General features: G+C 36.9%; 3 protein-coding genes across 6 annotated transcripts in view; all 3 read right to left on the bottom strand.

The window, feature by feature from the left end:
- Window positions 1-537, bottom strand: part of LOC306874505 (uncharacterized protein) — a 36,625-nt gene extending 36,088 nt beyond the window's left edge. For 2 of the 4 annotated variants that reach the window (XM_079424615.1, XM_079424612.1), the window contains exon 1: window positions 507-537. The gene's annotated coding sequence lies outside the window, so the exon portion shown is untranslated. Of the gene's footprint in view, window positions 1-110 lie in introns of all 4 variants that reach the window. The other 2 variants (XM_079424613.1, XM_079424614.1) reach the window with 2 other exon arrangements.
- Window positions 538-1,382: 845 nt separating this feature from the next.
- Window positions 1,383-3,574, bottom strand: LOC306874639 (uncharacterized protein). The gene is made up of 2 exons (XM_079424785.1): window positions 3,518-3,574; window positions 1,383-2,474 (listed from the first exon to the last, which is right to left on the bottom strand). Exon 2 carries the CDS (start codon window positions 2,467-2,469, stop codon window positions 1,489-1,491), a length of 981 nt encoding a protein of 326 aa, XP_079280911.1. The 5' UTR covers window positions 2,470-2,474; window positions 3,518-3,574; the 3' UTR covers window positions 1,383-1,488.
- Window positions 3,575-8,845: 5,271 nt separating this feature from the next.
- On the bottom strand, window positions 8,846-12,517 carry LOC306875160 (SLAM family member 5-like). The gene is made up of 4 exons (XM_079425601.1): window positions 12,417-12,517; window positions 11,900-12,235; window positions 10,739-11,011; window positions 8,846-9,056 (listed from the first exon to the last, which is right to left on the bottom strand). The coding sequence occupies exons 1-4, from the start codon at window positions 12,508-12,510 to the stop codon at window positions 8,914-8,916; spliced, it is 846 nt and encodes a 281-aa protein (XP_079281727.1). The 5' UTR covers window positions 12,511-12,517; the 3' UTR covers window positions 8,846-8,913.
- Between the last annotated feature and the right edge of the window lie 5,110 nt (window positions 12,518-17,627).

Genomic DNA, 17,627 nt, shown 5'->3' with positions numbered 1-17,627 from the left:
CTGAATTAACTCATCCATCAAAGTGGTGAAATCATTAAATCATCGAACTGTCTGTTATCTTTACTTTCAGTTACGTGCTACTCAAAACAAAACAAGTTTCATATATTTACTTCGGGAAACTGATAGCGACCGTTACATGCGTTAACTGATCGACCGTTACTGCCGTTTTCAAATAAAGAGCGCGAAACTGAAAATTACCTCAACAAAACATCATTTGAAAATCATCTATATTTGTGCTAGCTCTCACTATCTTGGAATCGTTGTAAATATTATTTATTTCCATTCATTTTTCAATTCAAATGTACTATTTTATGCATTGCCCCCTGAGAAATAACCGTTTGTGAGTATGAAACATTAAAAAATATATGTTCCATGATTTCCATCCAAAAAAATAAAATCTTAGTATCCTAACCTTTTCATAATGATATAAATAATACAAACATTTCGCTGACAGCATCTTTGTTTACACTGCAATCTGCCACCAAGAATATCAAAATGAAACCTACATCTTCTTCACAGCTCCTCATCTTCTTCTACGTTTCATGGCGGGACACAAAACAGTCGAAGGTATGTTTCCGCCACCTACTGGATTAGAAAATATAACGCAAGGAGATGCAGGGAACTTGATAAAACGCATTCTGCGGTGCCAGAAAAGTGTACCTGGAATCTATTGAGTATTGATTTGAAATAAAAGACACGTGAAGCTTGTTTAAAGGTTTTGGTTTACTTTTGGGAGCAGATAAATTCTCCTCGACTCTCACCAACTTTTTGCTTTTGAATAATGCTTCATGTTCGCCGCTAGGTTTCAGCACAACATAAACAAAAATACTGGGTGACTTTTTTTTTTTTTTGTCAGAAAACGGAATAAAGAGGAAAGAAACTGCCGCTAACACAAGAAAAGACCAGTTGCACGATTATAAGTGATGGACATGTGTATACATGTGCATCACTTATAATCTTGCACATGTGTGTATATAATATATGCACATGTATATTCCTGGTGGAATATACATGTGCATATATTATATATATATTTGTTTTAACAAGCCACCAATAGAAGGCGACCAATTACCAGTAGAGACCCACAGCCACAGGGTCCATTACGGTTTCCATTCAAACCAATACAAGTCCCATTATAACCAGTAACACCATTATATTGTATTTTGTATTTTGTGATGGAGTCTATTGTTTTTTTTCAGCAGGGAATTCATCAAAATTTCAGAAGACATTATTCAAAATCAATAAATGCTTTAATAGAAAATGGCATAACAACCCTTAAGTTATTCTATAGTTGAAAACAGCAGAGTTAGTGAATTAAAGCGAGTTGACATCTGGTCATGTGATTTTTTTTTTTTTAATGAAGACAAACACATGGTTTATTTACAGTATGGTTTATTTACAGTATTCATATGCAATGTTGAAACAAAAGGTCTCCTTTTGGGATTCAGATTCCCAAGATATCATTGGATCATGCGTTTTCCATGTGAATCAGTAGATGATTTGATCACTTATTTCCAGATGGCTCTCAGTGGTGTGGCTTTTCTCGTGTGCTTTGAGGTGCGGCGACTGAGCAAAACCTTTCCCACAAAGTTCGCACTTGTACGGTTTCTCTCCAGTGTGAATCCTCTGGTGCTGCTTGAGTTGGTCGGATGTAATAAAAGCCTTCCCGCATTCATAACACACGTGATCCTTCACACCACTATGGACCTCCTGATGCCTTTTAAAGCAGTCCACCCGTGCAAAACTCTTTCCACACAGAGAACACAAGAAAGGCTTCTCACCTGAATGAACTCTCAAGTGTCTCTTCAGTGCAGACGCAGTAATAAAATCCTTACCGCATTGATCACAGTTAAAAGACCTCGCTGCGGCGTGAGAGAGCTGGTGATCTTTGAGGCCGTTGATGTGTCGGAAACTCTTCCCGCATTGTTCGCAACTGTAAGGTCGCTCACCAGTGTGGATCGTCATGTGAAACCTGAGCTTTTCCTTGCGGATGAAGCTCTTTCCACACTCTTGGCACGTGTGCGGCCTTTCTCCAGTGTGGAGTTTGATGTGCCGCTGTAGGTTTGTGTTCGTTGTGAAGCTCCTTTCACAATGCAAGCACGCGTAAGGCTTTTTTCCAGTGTGGGTCATCATGTGCCTCTTGAGTCTCGTATTACACGCCAAACGCTTTCCGCACCATTCACAAGTGAAAGGCTTCTCTCCGGTGTGGATTTTTACATGCCTGTCGAGTCTTTCTTTACACGCGAAACTCTTCGCGCACACAAAACACGTGAACGGTTTTTCTCCGGTGTGAATTCTAATGTGGCGCTCGAGTCGTGATTTACCTGCAAAACACTTTCCGCACTGAGGGCAGATGTAAGACTTCTTGATTTTGGCTGTTTTTTGTGAGAGAGGTTTTTCGTCAGTGATGGAGTGATGATGTTGCTCCTCCACCTCGTTCATATTTTTACATTCCTCTTTCACGTCCATCAGACCTAAATGAACACAAGTTGTTAAATTGGGAGGGGAAAATACGTGAAAACCAAAAAGCTACACATTCGAATGTGACCCTAGACAACAAAACCAGTCATAAAGGTCAGTTTTATTCTTTTTTTAATTGAAAACTGAATAAATAAGCTTTCCATTGAAGCATGATTTGTTAGAATATGACAATAGATACTATTGGCTGAGATACAACTATTTGAAAATCTGGCATCTGAGCGTGCCAAAAAATCCAAATATTGAGAAAATCGCCTTTAAATTAAGTTCTTAGCAATGCATATTACTAATCAAAAATTTAAGTTAAGTTTTGATACATTTATGGTATAGGAAATTTACTAAATATCTTAATGGAACATGATCTTTACTTAATATCCTAATGATTTTTGGCATAAAAGAAAAATAAATAATTTTGACCTGTATGTATTGTTGGGGATTGCTATAAATATTTGTGGTCCAGGGTCACAAATATCAAATTTTGCATCACCTCTACTGTTCCATACATTAATTAATGTATCATAACTGCTGTCCAAGGTCATTTTGTCATGTATCTGTCCATATAGCTATTATTTGATAATGTATGTTGTAACCTTAGTTTCTTTTCAAAGAAGACTCGAGAATAAACACCAACCTCTTTGTCTTTCAGTATCTGAGGTTTCATAATGCAGGATTCTGGATCATGTTCTCTTCAATAAACTCTTATTATTTAGCATATTTCAGTCCCAAGCCATGGATATCTATAACAGGCCGTGTAGATCGCAACTGCTTTCTGTTCTTAAAACATTGATAACATCGCTATAAATGGTCGCGGACAATATGTTCATGTCAAGTATCAAAAAGTAATGCCCAATAATATAGTTAACAATACCGTTTTCCCGTACAGAGTGATTTAACGCACAGCTCGTTGTTATATCGAGCTGTTTACGTTTTGCGAACAGTCAGTTTTAGCGATATATCTGGTTCACGAGCGTAAAATAGTACGCGTCCTGAATGCGTATCGTGATCCTAACAAATACTACCATGAAACAAATGTAGTTACCTATTTCTGTAGGACTAACATCAGCGGCTGACCGGTCCGGAAGAGCAAGCGTTACATGTGGCCACGCCCACTCTTACGTGCAATGGCTACGTTTCATTCGCTCAGCTGGTCTTCAGCTCGTTTGTTGTTCATTTATCAAGCATGTGTCTCATCTCAGAAGGATTTCAGTGTTTCTCTAAAAGCTTAGATCTGCTGATATGAGTGTGTGCATAAACGTGTTCTCTGATGTTTCCATATAGCCTAATTAATATTCATGCACAATAAATAAATACATATTGATCGATATTGAACATCTGTGCCAGGAACACTGCTATAATCATATCATATGTTTATTGTAGAATATATAGAACATCTAGAGTGGATATATGAACATCAAACACCTAAAGAATCAAAATGAGATTCAAATTTACATTTAATCATTTAGCAGACGCTTACAAGTGAAGACAATAGAAGCAATCAAAACCAACAAAAGAGCAACAATATGCAAGTGCTATGGCAAGTCTCGGATAGCCTAATGCAGTAAGGTGCTTTATACACACACACACACACACACACACACACACACACACATTTAATAAAAAGAAAATAAGTAGATAGAATAGAAAAAGAAAAGAGAAAGCTATGTTAAAGGCCTTTTTTAAGAGAACAAGCCGTTAGAAAACAAGTAGAGAGTGCAAGTGTAAGAGGGTTTTTATTATTAAAAACAAAAAAAGAAAAATGGATAAAATAGAATTAGAATAGAGAGTGCTAGAGTTAGGCTAGAAGGTCAAATAAAGATGGAAGAGATGTGTTTTTAGCCATTTCTTGAATTAAGATTCAAACAAAGTTCAGATTTAGTATTTGAGGAAGAGGAATATAGAAAGACTTTAAAAATCAGCTCTCCTGGATCTGATGTCGTAAACCAGAACTAGGGTCACAGCTATATTTGATGAGGGGTATGCAAGATCAGTGCTGGCGCCCCCTGTATTCTAGCCCCTAACCCCCGCAGAAAACTCTCTGCAATCAAATCATTATTCATTTACCTCAAAATTATTCATATATGTGTACATTTTTATATTAATTAAGAACACTGTATGTAAAATTCGCTTTAAAGAACATTTGCATTTTTTTTTTTTTATTATTATAGAGACAATTCATGGAAAATTTGCCATGCTTAAGTGGAAAATTTCTAACACCTAGTAGAAAAACAAATACTATTAACCTAAATGTCATGATATTCCCACTATGACAAGTAGATGGCAGCAGAGGATCATTCATGGCCTCATTTACCATTTTTACATTTTGCTTTTAGATTTATTGTAGGTGCCTTATATTTGTTTATTGTGCTTATTTTATTGAATTTAAGTATTGTATAAAATATATACATTTCTTTTATCCCTCACTCCCTCTGTAGGTAAATGGTACAGATTCACAGGTGCACTATAAGATTAAGTAAGTAAGTCGTGACGTATTGTCAAGTATGGTGACCCATACTCGAAATTGGTGCTCTGCCTTTAACCCATCCAAGTGCACACACACAGCAGTGAGTAGTGAACAAATCCACACACACACACACACACACACACACACACACCGTGAGTGTGTGGGCAGCCATGCTGCAGCGCCCGGGGAGCAGTTGGGGGTTCGGTGCCTTGCTCAAGGGCACCTCAGTCGTGGTATTGAGGGTGGAGAGAGCGCTGGACGTTCCCTCCCCCCACCTACAATCCCTGCCGGCCGGGGGCTCGAACCCGCAACCTTTCGATTACGAGTCCGACTCTCTAACCATTAGGCCACAACTTCCCCAATAATTGTGTCCAGTGCATTTTTTGGGTTCTGTGTGGAATTGTATTATATTTAAATTTTCTTCTCTGTTTTTTTGTGTTGTTCCAATGCAAACAAAAAAATAAAATAAACATGCGAGTTCCAAAACATTTGCAACTGCAACAATTTTCTGAGAAAAGGGTTGCATTTTCTGACAGAATTGCAAGGGTGCCGATATTTTTTTGCCATGACTGTATGTCTGTGATTGGCTACATTGCACAACACTGCAAAAAACACACTGTAAATAGAAGCATTTGAAATTAGCCACAGGAGTGTTAATATATTTTGCCAACTATCAGATGGGGCCCCCTGATTCCCCGGGGCCCTAAGCAGCAGCTTACCTCGCTTATTGTTTAAGTCCTCCCCTGGACAGAGTTGACTGATGTCCAGATGTTGAGTCTGGATTAATTATTTGTGTATAATTATTGTGAAGACCGGCAGCACAAAGGACAGTGTTACTGTGACTCACCAGAGACAGCAACACTGAGTCTGTATGTGATTTTTCTCCTTCCACTGATGAATATTTGATAAAGTCCCAGAAAAATTGAATTAATGTTTTTAAAAAGAAGCTCTATACTCTTGCGAATCTCCAAGTATCGTGTGACAGGACTCTCTTCTCATTCTGATCCCGCTTTAGTCTGCAGAGAAATGGTAAATAAACTAAATGGATATTTGTAATTTTTTTAAGAAACCCACAACTGAAAGACTGGAGGTCTTTGACACTTCTGACACTTCTAATTAGAATAACGCACTCCACTGAACTCATTAAAAAATATGCTTCGTTTGTATTCCTCCAGGGGGCGCGTGACATAATAAATATAATAAAACATGGAGAGACTCTTGAACCTTAGAGTGACAACTTTATTGATAAATGCAGTTTACTAAATATTGCAAACATACAGCAGTCAAGTGAGACCTGTGTATCTGAAGAAAATATAAACAAAGCCTTTCAAACTGGATAAAAAGATTTGATTATTTAAAAAAAACATTAACATGAAAGCATGCTATATAAAATAATCTAGCGTGAGCAAAGCAATATTTTGTCGTCTTCAGTATATTTCATGACACACACTCACATTTTAAACATTAATGTGAGAATATGTTATGGTTTGTTCTCAAATCATCTTCTAGGGAGGAAATGAGCCGCCTATAAATGAACATAAACACCAGCATGTGAATATTTAAATACATTAGAAATGAATGAAGATAATATATATATATATATATATATATATATGATAAATGACCATAATTACGTACCTGATGTGTGAATATGTGCTCGATCCTGCTCAGCTCTTCTGGATCTGATGTCATAAACCAGAATAACAACAGTAGCCACGCCCACCAGAGCAGAGAGGACCAATCGGATCACAGCTTCAGTAGAACCACAACAGTGTTCAGAGTCTGAGGAATAAACACATCAAACTGAGATCAGCTCAGTCATAAACACTAATATCAGCTCTAATATCAGCGCTGCTGTACCTGAACATGTGTGACAGAGTCGACTGATGTCCAGATGTTGAGTCTGGTTGCTGATGGGATTGTTGAGCACACAGCTGTAGGTGTTATTATCCTGATATTCCACCTCCAGAGGTAGAGAGAGACTGATGCTGAGATCAGACACACTGATGCTGGACAATAAACTGTTTCCTTTGTACCAGGAGAGAGTCACATGACCCACATTCACCACTGAACACAACAATGAACAATATGATGATGATGATGATGAACAGTTTGAAGAGTTACTGCTGATGACAGGAACCGGCAGACGAGCTGAAAACAAGATAAATATGACCAAATCTAATCAACAACCTTATTTTCAGTTCAGTGTGTTCAACACTAATCTCAAACTATAAAATGATTATATTTAAAGGACAGGACAAATGATCTCTACTCACCATAGACAGAAACTCTGAATGCTTTAGATGACCCGTTTCCTTCAGTTATCTCTAGTGTATAATCTCCAGTGACAGATTCTCCTTCCGTCACTGACTTTGTTGCCAGTCCTTTAAAACCAAACACTCCTGAAGAACAGAGTTAGTCACAGATCAAAATAACTTGAGGTCAGTTTGATGAAGCTTCACTAAAAAACTTTTAATTATTTAAATGTGAAGTAAAACTCACCAACCAGACGCCACAAACAGAACAAAACTAATTTAAGAAGCATTTTCTTCATCGGTTCACGATAGTGATGCTTAAAATATCTGAAAACACTCTGAAACATGACTGAACTGAGATATTTATCTTGTTCAATCCTCCCTCAGCAGGATTCGAGCTGCATCACAGTTTGATTTATCAGAGGAAGTCATGAAAATCAACAAGATTTGACTGATCTTACACTTTATAACAAGTTCTGGTGCTGTATGAAAACTAATAGCAAAACATTGCAATGCTGCATGTGTATTGAATTGATGTATTCATTATTTTTAATGTCATAAGGCACTACAGTACTGTTACCGATCAAATATCAAGTATCATCAAAATCCATCTTTACACTGCAAAGGAAACACAAAAGCTGCATCTTAAAGGAACAGATCACCTAAAAATAACATTTAGTTGAGAAATGTAGCATTGCATCAGTGTCTCAGCAATGGATGCTCTGCAGTGAATGGGTGCCGTCAGAATCCAAACAGCTGATAAAAACATCACAATAATCCACACCACTCCAGTCCATTAGTTAACATCTTGAGAAGACAAACAAACAAACAAGAAACAATTACATTAAGGTGTTTTAACTAAAATATGAGTTCATAATCCATAATAATGCTTCCTCCAGTGAAAAAGTGGTCTGGTCTTGTGGTATCCTTACTCCAATGCTTTATGTTGGGGTGCAGTTCATACATAACGTTTCCACAAGAGGGGACTATGTAATTATATATAGGTTGTTTTCTTTATTATGTTACTCTTCCAAGTGAGTGAAAAGTCAGTCGTGGGAAGAGTATTGTGAGATTCTCAAGCAGTTTTATGAGCCAAATGGGCAGACAGAGAGCTATTCAGAACCAAAATCTGTCAAACATCTTCAATAGTTTGAGGCCACAAATAATAATAATAAAAAAAACTGGTGCGCTGATGTGAGGCTGATCTGTAGTAAAGTGATGTGAAACTCTACTGTTAGCTAAAATGAAAGTCCATTTATTCTGTGTTGATGAGTGTGACCTATTCTCTTGCTCAACATACGAACTTTACCTGCTTTGCTCTCCAACTTCCAGCTTCTGTGGATCTGTTCAGTTGTGTCGTTTTCAAAATGATCAGTGACTAGAGAAGTTAAGAGTCTTAAAGCAGCATTTGAGCATGAGATCCTGAGAGTGTTTGGCTCTGGTCTCTCTTCTAACTGTCTTCAGCTCATTTGTTCTTCATTTCTTATCAATTGTCTCAATTGTTTCTCCTCTCAGACAGATTTAAGAGTTTATCTTAATGGCTTTATGGAGCAGGAACAGATCACCTGCTAGAACTGTGCAAGAATTCTCTGATAAAACAATAAATTAATAAAAACATAGCAATATCTGTGCAAGAACAGGAAACACTGCTGTAATCATATCAAATGTTTATTATAGAATACAATGAAATAAAAAGATTCAAACTAACAAGCAAAGTAATCAAATAGGCCTATCCTGTTCAGCTCTTCTGGATCTGATGTCATAAACCAGAACAACAACAGCAGCGGCAGCAGCCACGCCCATCAAAGCAGAGAGGACCAATCGGATCACAGCTTCAGTAGAATCATAACCACGGACAGAGTCTGAGGAATAAACACATCAAACATGAGTTCAAGGCGTTGTTTCATAATAGACACCAGGGGTGCTGCTATGGTTTCTGGGCCCCCTGGACAGCATATTCACTCGGGTCCCCCAGGGAGTGGGGATCTCCTCGGTAGAAATCACGATCGTGTTTCCCCCTCAGGGGGCCCTTAGAATCGTCAAAACAAGTGACAATAAGTCAGACTAACTGAAATAAGCCTGGCTTATTTGGTATAGTTTTATGAAACAGCCCCTGATCAGTCAATACCAGTAAATATTGGTTATAGCGGTTTTATTTGTCATCGGTTTAAAGTAGCTCGAATGCAGGCTATAGTATCATTTCAATTTCAATTTATCATTTTCAATTCCAGTCATGTCAATTTCTTAAATCATTATTACATTCCAGATTTATTTTTTTACTTTCTATATCAGATTGTTTATAAAATGCTGTAAAATTAACAAGTCTTGGTTCCTGTTGAAATTTAGTGACTTGGTGATTTGGGGGCCCTAAGCAGATTCCAGGTATGGGGCCCCAACACAATAACTAGGTTGTCTTTTACACCTAACCCTTATTTTGCTCGCTTTCTTTCTCATAGTTTATAGTTTATTTACCCCTTCAGAAAGTAGATAATTAGTCAACCCAATGCTATTCTAAATCTATATCAGGCTACCTTATTTTTTCAGATCACAAAAGAAGACATTATCAAGATTAAAAAAAAAAAAACGCTTGTCCATTTAATGAATTGTAACCTTCTTCAATCTTTTTACAAAACAGATTAAAATGTCATAAAATTATCCCATGCAACTCATTCCTTATTCCAAGTGTTCTGGGCTGCTTTTCCCAAAACCATTGTAAGCCTAAGTAGATTGTAGAACCATTGCCACCAATGGCCTTTTGGTACCAGGCCAAGGGGAAGGCCTAGAAGCCGATGCAGTAAGGAGGGATATGAGAAGTGCAGGGCTGCGCCCCAGTTTCGAGCGGCAAGCATGGAAGAAGATGGTTGTAGAGGCCGGGGACCACTGGGTCCGTAGCACCAGATGGTAAGGTAAGGTAAGTAGGCATACTTTGTGGTTTACTGAGAAATACATTGAAAATGTAATCTATTATTAAGCAAAAATCTCAAATCATATCATTCTTACGATTTTGAAACATCAGGACAAATAAAATCATGACATGAAACACAATAATTTCTCCCTCTGAGGTGAATATCTGTGTTCTGAGATAGTGAGACAGGGTTATACAGTCTAGAAAGTGCACAAAGAGCGCTCCCTCTATAATCAGTAAAAGCTGTCACTCACTTCAGTCCATCATGATCTCACGGTATTTACATCCAATCTACAATTTGTTATAATGAGAGGAGTCATGAGCTTACAGACCTCAGCTGTGGACTCAGTGTTTTGAGTGGCAAGTGGATTCTAACTTAAACACTTCTGGTCATTGTGCTCAAGAAATCAACAGATATGTCTGTGATTGGCTACATTGCTCAACGCTGAAACAACAGGTCTTTTAAATAGAAACATTTGATGCTCTCCAAAACACAAATACACACAGGAGCGTTTGCCAAATACGTTGTGCCAATATCAGATGGGGTCTCCCCGACTCCCCAGGGCCACTTACCTCGCTTATTGGTTAAGTCCGCCCCTGGACAGAGTTGAAAATAAATAGATATCAGCGCTGCTGTACCTGAACATGGTTGACAGAGTTGACTGATGTCCAGATGTTGAGTCTGGTTGCTGATGGGATTGTTGAGCACACAGCTGTAGGTGTTTTTATCCTGATATTCCACCTCCAGAGGTAGAGAGAGACTGATGCTGAGATCAGACACACTGATGCTGGACAATAAACTGTTTCCTTTGTACCAGGAGAGAGTCACATGACCCACATTCACCACTGAACACACCAATGAACAGTATGATGATAAAAAGATTCTGCTGAAGACAGGAACTGGCAGACGAACTGGAAAACATGAGAGCATATAAGTTTAATGTAGATTTTGTTAGTCTTCATCTTAATTATTTTCTCAAACCCCCAAAATTGTACTCTTGGCTGCACCTGAAATGGGCCACACCAGTGACATTACCTGAGCAAATACACTTATTCATAGAGGATGTGCATTTATTGCATGGATGGAGCAAGAAAGAACAAATACCTAATGTAAATGTTAAAAAACACGTGCACAGTTCAGTTGAATGATAAAAATGTTCATTTTTAACTTGATCCAACCTTTTTAACTTCATGTACAAAGCCAAATCTTTACTGCAATACTTATAACATTAAAATAGAAACTCTGTTTATTTGTCAATCAGATGCACCTGAGATGAAAAGTGTTAAAGTCTTGTCATCATGCAGAGGTGTGCCATACAATCATCATGCAGTGAAGGCACCATCAGCCAGAATAAGATAAACATTTTAAAACAATAACTATTCAGGGTAGAAAAGTTAGATTAGTATTAGCTGGCATATATAGGACATGACATTCTAGAGTAGTCCACTCATGGAAGCGTTGTATTATTGCTGTTTATTTCATGTATTGATAACACTATATTATAATGACCCTCTGAACACTGTAATTCACTCCCTGCTTTATTCAACAGAACAGAGCACATAGGGGAGAAAATTCAAATGTTGCAGCAATGAGGAAATTTGACGTTGATTTTAATTAATGAGGAACTGGCTTCACTGAAAAGAGGAAAATGTCATACAATAATGAACAAACGAAAGACTAATTTAAAAATACAAAAAAATTAAGTGCATCAGTAAACATGTAAAAGAGTAGGTTTGATGAATTATTTGTGTATAATTATTATGAAGACCGGCAGCACAAATTACATAATTGTGACTCACCAAAGACAGTAAGATTGAATCTGTATATGTATGCCTGTATCCTGCTCCTGATGGTTACTTGATAAAGTCCAGAGTGTGTGGTTCTGGTGTTTGTGATGGTCAGAGATCCAGTCTGATTATCCAGCTTCAGTCTGTCTCTGAATCTCCCATCAGGACCATCAAATGTGGAGAAGATTCCAGCCTGGCTACTGATTACAGCTATACGAGTCTTTGGGTGTTCAAATGTCCATGCTATCAGATCATGTGTCTGTATTTCAGTAAGACCAGATTCTAGAGAGACTGAATCTCCCTCCATCACTGACACTGACTTCACTGCATCTGAATCAGCACACACACCTGAAGAACACACACAAACAGTCAGATTAAATGTAATATATATATGAGCTCCACAACATCACAGAAAACACTTCAGATGAGAATCACTTCATGACTGAAACTAAAGCTCCAGAGCTTCAGTGCTTTTACATGAATGACATTTAGAGAGAAAGAGAGAGAGAGAAAAACATTTCAAACTCACCAACCAGACACCACAAACAGAACCAAAATCTGTTAAACATCCTCAATAGTTTCAGTGCATGAGCTGATGTGAGGCTGCTCTGTAGTAAAGTCATGAGAAAATCTACTGTCAGCTAAAGTAACTGCCTCTTTAAGTGTTGATGTATGAAACCATTGATATGTTAATTTGCTTATTTCACAACACACTAACATCAGCCACAGCTTCCTGTTCTTGTTCTGTTCAGTTGAGTCACTTTCTACAAAAGTAAACCAACCCATAACATGATCACTGACTGGAGAAGTTAAAAACATCTTAAAGCAGCATTTGATCATGAGATCCTGAGAGTGTTTGACTCTGCTCTCTCTTGTAACTGTCTTCAGCTCATTTTCATTTCTTACCAAATTTCTCAATCGTTTCTCCTCTCTGACTGATTTCAGAGATTTCAGGAGCAGGAACAGATCTAGAACTGTGTGTGTAAAGCTGTTCTCTGATAGACACAATCACTAAATACAATCATACCAGGATATTGAATATCTGTGCCAGAATGGGAAACACTGCTGTAATCATATCAATGTTTATTATACAGAATAAAATAAAGTATAGAACATCATCTTGAGTGGATATGGGAGATGATGAACATCAAACATGTTGAGATTCAGACTAAAAAACTAAAGATTCAAACTAAGTTCAGAGTTCATTACTTGAGGAAGAGGAACATAGAAAAATATAAAAAATCAGTAATCAAATAGGCCTATCCTGTTCAGCTCTTCTGGATCTGATGTCATAAACCAGAACAACAACAGCAGCGGCAGCAGCCACGCCCATCAAAGCAGAGAGGACCAATCGGATCACAGCTTCAGCAGAATCACAACCACGGACAGAGTCTGAGGAATAAACACATCAAACATGACGCTAAATATCAGGTACAGCTGTTTTATTTGTCATAGGATTAAAGTAGATTGAATTAAGTAGGGTATAGTAACATTTCAACTTAAATAATTATTACATTCCAGATTTATTTTTAACTTTCTATATCATATTTTTGTAAAATGCTGTAATTTTGACATGTCTTGGTTCCTTTTGAGATCAGGCCTATTTCAAATTTCCATAGTTTTGAAAAAGACGAATTATAAAGCCCTTCAGCCGATCAGAACCTTATTGTGGAGCGCAATTTATTTTGTGATAATTACCAGCTAATTGTATTCCACTTTTTACAGGGCTATTGACCGAATAAATAAATACGTGAATAAGTATATATTGATTTTACTTTATAACTCTATTATAATTTTACCTGTATATTATATCCCGCGAACAGTCGAATACAATGTCAAAACAATTGGTTTGCACTTTATTTTACAGTTCTGTTACTCATATACATACTATGTACTTATTATAGGCCTAGTAATTACAATAACTAGGTACTAACCCTGAACCTACCCCTAAACCTAAAGCTAACCCTACCCTATGCAGTTACCTTATATTACCAGTACTTTCTTAGGTAGGTATACTGTAAGTACACTGCAAGTACATGTACTGTAAAATAAAGTGCAACCAAACAATTGGCTTTGGCAATTAAAAGAACAAGACTACAATAATATACACACAATACTCAATATTAAAGGATTAGTTCATTTCCAGAATAAAAATTTCGGTAACACTTTCTATGAAGCCCATATTTATAATACATTATAAATGTATACTTAAGGCATTATAATGAATGCATAATGCATTATAAAAAAAAAAAACTTATAATGTGTTATAAAATCTCATTAATAATCATAACATCAATTATAATACATTATAGTACTTACGTATTTGTGGTTATAACTTTTAAGAGTATGATTATTTATAACACACATTGAACACCATATTAAATCTGCTTCATTTATAATGAGCTATATCATAGCTTGACATTGTTTATTTAAGATCGTCACAGTATCTTACTACATCTCTTGAGTGCAATGTTTATATATACAAAAATAATTGTATTAGTAGACTTAGGTAGGGTATGTAGAATATTCACATACTTGCAAAGTAGACTATTCTCAGTATGTCTATTGAGGAACCATCAAAATAAAGTGTTAGCATACAGTATATACCAGGAGAGAGTCTCATGATCCACATTCACCACTGAACACAACAATGAGCAATGTGATGAAGATGATGAAGATGACGATATTGATGATGATGATGAAAAGATTCATCACTAACATTATCTATCTAACTTATTCTTCATGCAATCCAGAATGGCAGCACAGCTGAAAAGTTTGTTTGAGCTGCGCCCTCTACTGTTACAGATGTGAATTTATATTTCCTTCGGCTTGAGGCTTATTCATTTCACTTTTGGTGTGAAAGGCTACTACATTTGCCAAAAAATATAACTTTTATGTTAAAAACATACAAGCAAGCCTAGCCCAGGTGGGAAAAATTAACACACAAGTTATATGGTTTAAGCATTACTTTACATAATGTCATTAGTTTATTTTTATGGAGTAAAACAATATTGTAATGCATTACTTTTTAAGTAACTTTCCCCAACACTGGTCATAGAGAGGACACTCTGTGTCGACAAACACTGGCAAATAGAATAACAGGAACTTCAGAGAGAGACAAGGAACTGCAAATTTATGGAGGTTAATCTGGAAGAACAGACTACTGAGACATTTCAAGAACAGAGACGTTCTGAGCTACGAAAGAGATATCAGACATTTTATATTGTTGTAATAAGACAAGCTATATTGTTCATTCATTTTTATCCATGACTGGAAAGAAACAAACTGTTTAAAATTTTTGCATTGGTTTTTAACATATATGCCTGTTTTTTAAGTCATATAATTGTCATATGGAATTTAAATCAGGCCAATTAATGGGTGGTTTTTAATCATTTTCAGAAAAAGCTTCACACTTTAATGCATTTAACCCAGGATCTTTTTTTTTTACCCACTAGTGTCACATGCTCACGCTGTTTGCATGCCACTTTCCACGACTCCATGAAACAGCGTGTAAAAATATTTCAAATGACACTGAAGATAACGCAATATCAAAATCATTTTGTCTCTGCGCTGAGCACTTTTGACAGTTTTATGGCCTCTGAAGGAAAATATTTTAAATATCATTATGGTATGAACTGGCAGCAGAATTGACTCTGTAATTGTGACTCACCAGAGACAGTAACATTGAATCTGTATGAGGTCTCTGTCCTGCTCCCAAAGATGGTTGCTTTATAAAGTCCAGAGTCTGTGGTTCTGGTGTTTGTGATGGTCAGAGATCCAGTCTGATGATCCAGCTTCAGTCTGTCTCTGAATCTCCCATCAGGACCGTCGTAAGTGGAGAATCTTTCAGCCTGTTTATTGATTTGAGCTATACGAGTCTCTGAAAGTCCAAATGTCCATATTATCCGATCATTTCTCAGTAGTTCAGTGTTAGTCTGTAGAGAGACTGAATCTCCCTCCATCACTGACACTGACTTCACTGCATCTGAATCAGCAAACACACCTGAAGAACACACACAAACAGGGTTTGGAGGACATTTAAAGGACATTTAGAAAAAGCAAACACATGAAAAACACATTTCAAACTTACCAACCAGACGCCACAAACACAAACAGAACCAAAATCTGTCAAACATCTTCAATGGTTTCAGTCCACAAATATGAAAAGACAAACTCTTCAGAAGTGGCTCAGTAACGAAAGGAGAGATGATCTGTAGTGAAGTGATGTGAAACTCTGCTCTCAGCTAAAATGACAGTCTATTTATTCTGTGCTGATGAGTGTGACCGTCTACCTATTTTCTTTGATATTTCACAACATGCAAACTTTACCTGCTTTGGTCTCCAACTTCAGCTTCTGCAGATCTGTTCAGTGTTGTCATTTTCAGCAGAAATAAACTGACCCATAACATGTTAAAAGTGTCTTAAAACAGCTGTTTGATCATGAGATCCTGAGAGTGTTTGGCTCTGGTTTCAGCTCGTTTGCTGATCATTTCTCTAACGTTTCTCCTCTCTGACTGATTTCAGAGTTTCTCTAATGGCTTTATGGTGCAGGAACAGATCACCTGCTAGAACTGTGTGTAGAAAAGTCATCTTTGATATGAAAATATGATTAATATTCATATAAACATAATATTGTGCCAGGAACAGGAAAAACTGCTGTAATCATATCAAATGTTTATTATAGAATAGAATAAAATAGAACATCTTCTAGAGTGAATATATGGGAGATGAACATCAAACAAGAGATTCGAACAACGATTCAAATTAAGATTCAAACTAACAAACAAAGTTCAGATTTAAGTATTTGAGGAAGAGGAATATAGAAAGACTTTAAAAACCAGTAATCAGACATCCTGTTCAGCTCTTCTGGATCTGATGTCATAAACCAAAATAAGGACAGCAGCCACGCCCACCAGAGCAGAGAGGACCAATCGGATCACAGCTTCAGTAGAACCACAACAGTGGACAGATTCTGAGGAATAAACACATCAAACATGAGATCTGGGGCCTGTACCATGATGGTATAGTAGAACAAATTCAGAGTTACAGGATTAGTTTTAGTTGACAAAATCAAACCACTCCAATCCGCCTTTATTGGTACCATTATGCTGATCATCAACTTTCTTTCTCAACTCAAGTTTTGATCCAGTTTCAGTAAATTTGTCGAATTTTACACCCCAACCCTTATTCTCATTGACTGTTACAGATAATATTAAATACTTGGGTGCAATCATTTCTTCAAATCTTTTAGAAATTGCTCAGTTAAATTATTCTTCGGTATTAACGAAAATTAGCAATGATTTAAAATGTTGGAATACTTTGCCTTTTTCCTTAATAGGGCAAATAGCGACTGTCAAAATGAAAATTAATTATTTATTTTCAATGATTCCATTTGAGCCTCCTTCTAAATTGTCCCAATCATTAAACTCAGTTATATCTGGTTTTTATTGGAAATGGTATGGGGATGCATAGGGGAAAACAGAAAAAACACTGAACAAACGTAGAAAAAAAAACAGAGGGTAGACACGGAGTTAACTGTTGTCGGTCGGGTCTTCTGTCATGGTCCCCTACTGTGAGAAACGAGGAGCTGATAGGATAATACAATAATAATAGTCTTTATTTACCCAAACTGCTGGGAACACAGGACAGGCAGGAACACAAAACGTAGCACAACGAGAAAGACATATAAGACCCGACAAGGAAACATGGGGCAGACTACACATTAAATACTAAACTAAAC

Source organism: Barbus barbus, assembly GCF_936440315.1.
Source record: "Barbus barbus genome assembly, chromosome: 9".
Classification (NCBI taxonomy): Eukaryota; Metazoa; Chordata; class Actinopteri; order Cypriniformes; family Cyprinidae; genus Barbus; species Barbus barbus.
This window is presented reverse-complemented; position numbering and strand designations above follow the sequence as displayed.

Bases quoted from the DNA above. Each gene is read 5' to 3' on its own strand.
- LOC306874639 (XM_079424785.1), bottom strand. From the start codon at position 2,469: ATGGACGTGAAAGAGGAATGTAAAAATATGAACGAGGTGGAGGAGCAA.
- LOC306875160 (XM_079425601.1), bottom strand. From the start codon at position 12,510: ATGACTTTACTACAGAGCAGCCTCACATCAGCTCATGCACTGAAACTA. The intron at 12,236-12,416 runs GTGAGTTTGAAA...TGTGTTCTTCAG, and splicing joins CTGTTTGTGGTGTCTGGTTG to GTGTGTGTGCTGATTCAGAT. The intron at 11,012-11,899 runs GTGAGTCACAAT...CATGTTTTCCAG, and splicing joins ATTCAATCTTACTGTCTTTG to TTCGTCTGCCAGTTCCTGTC.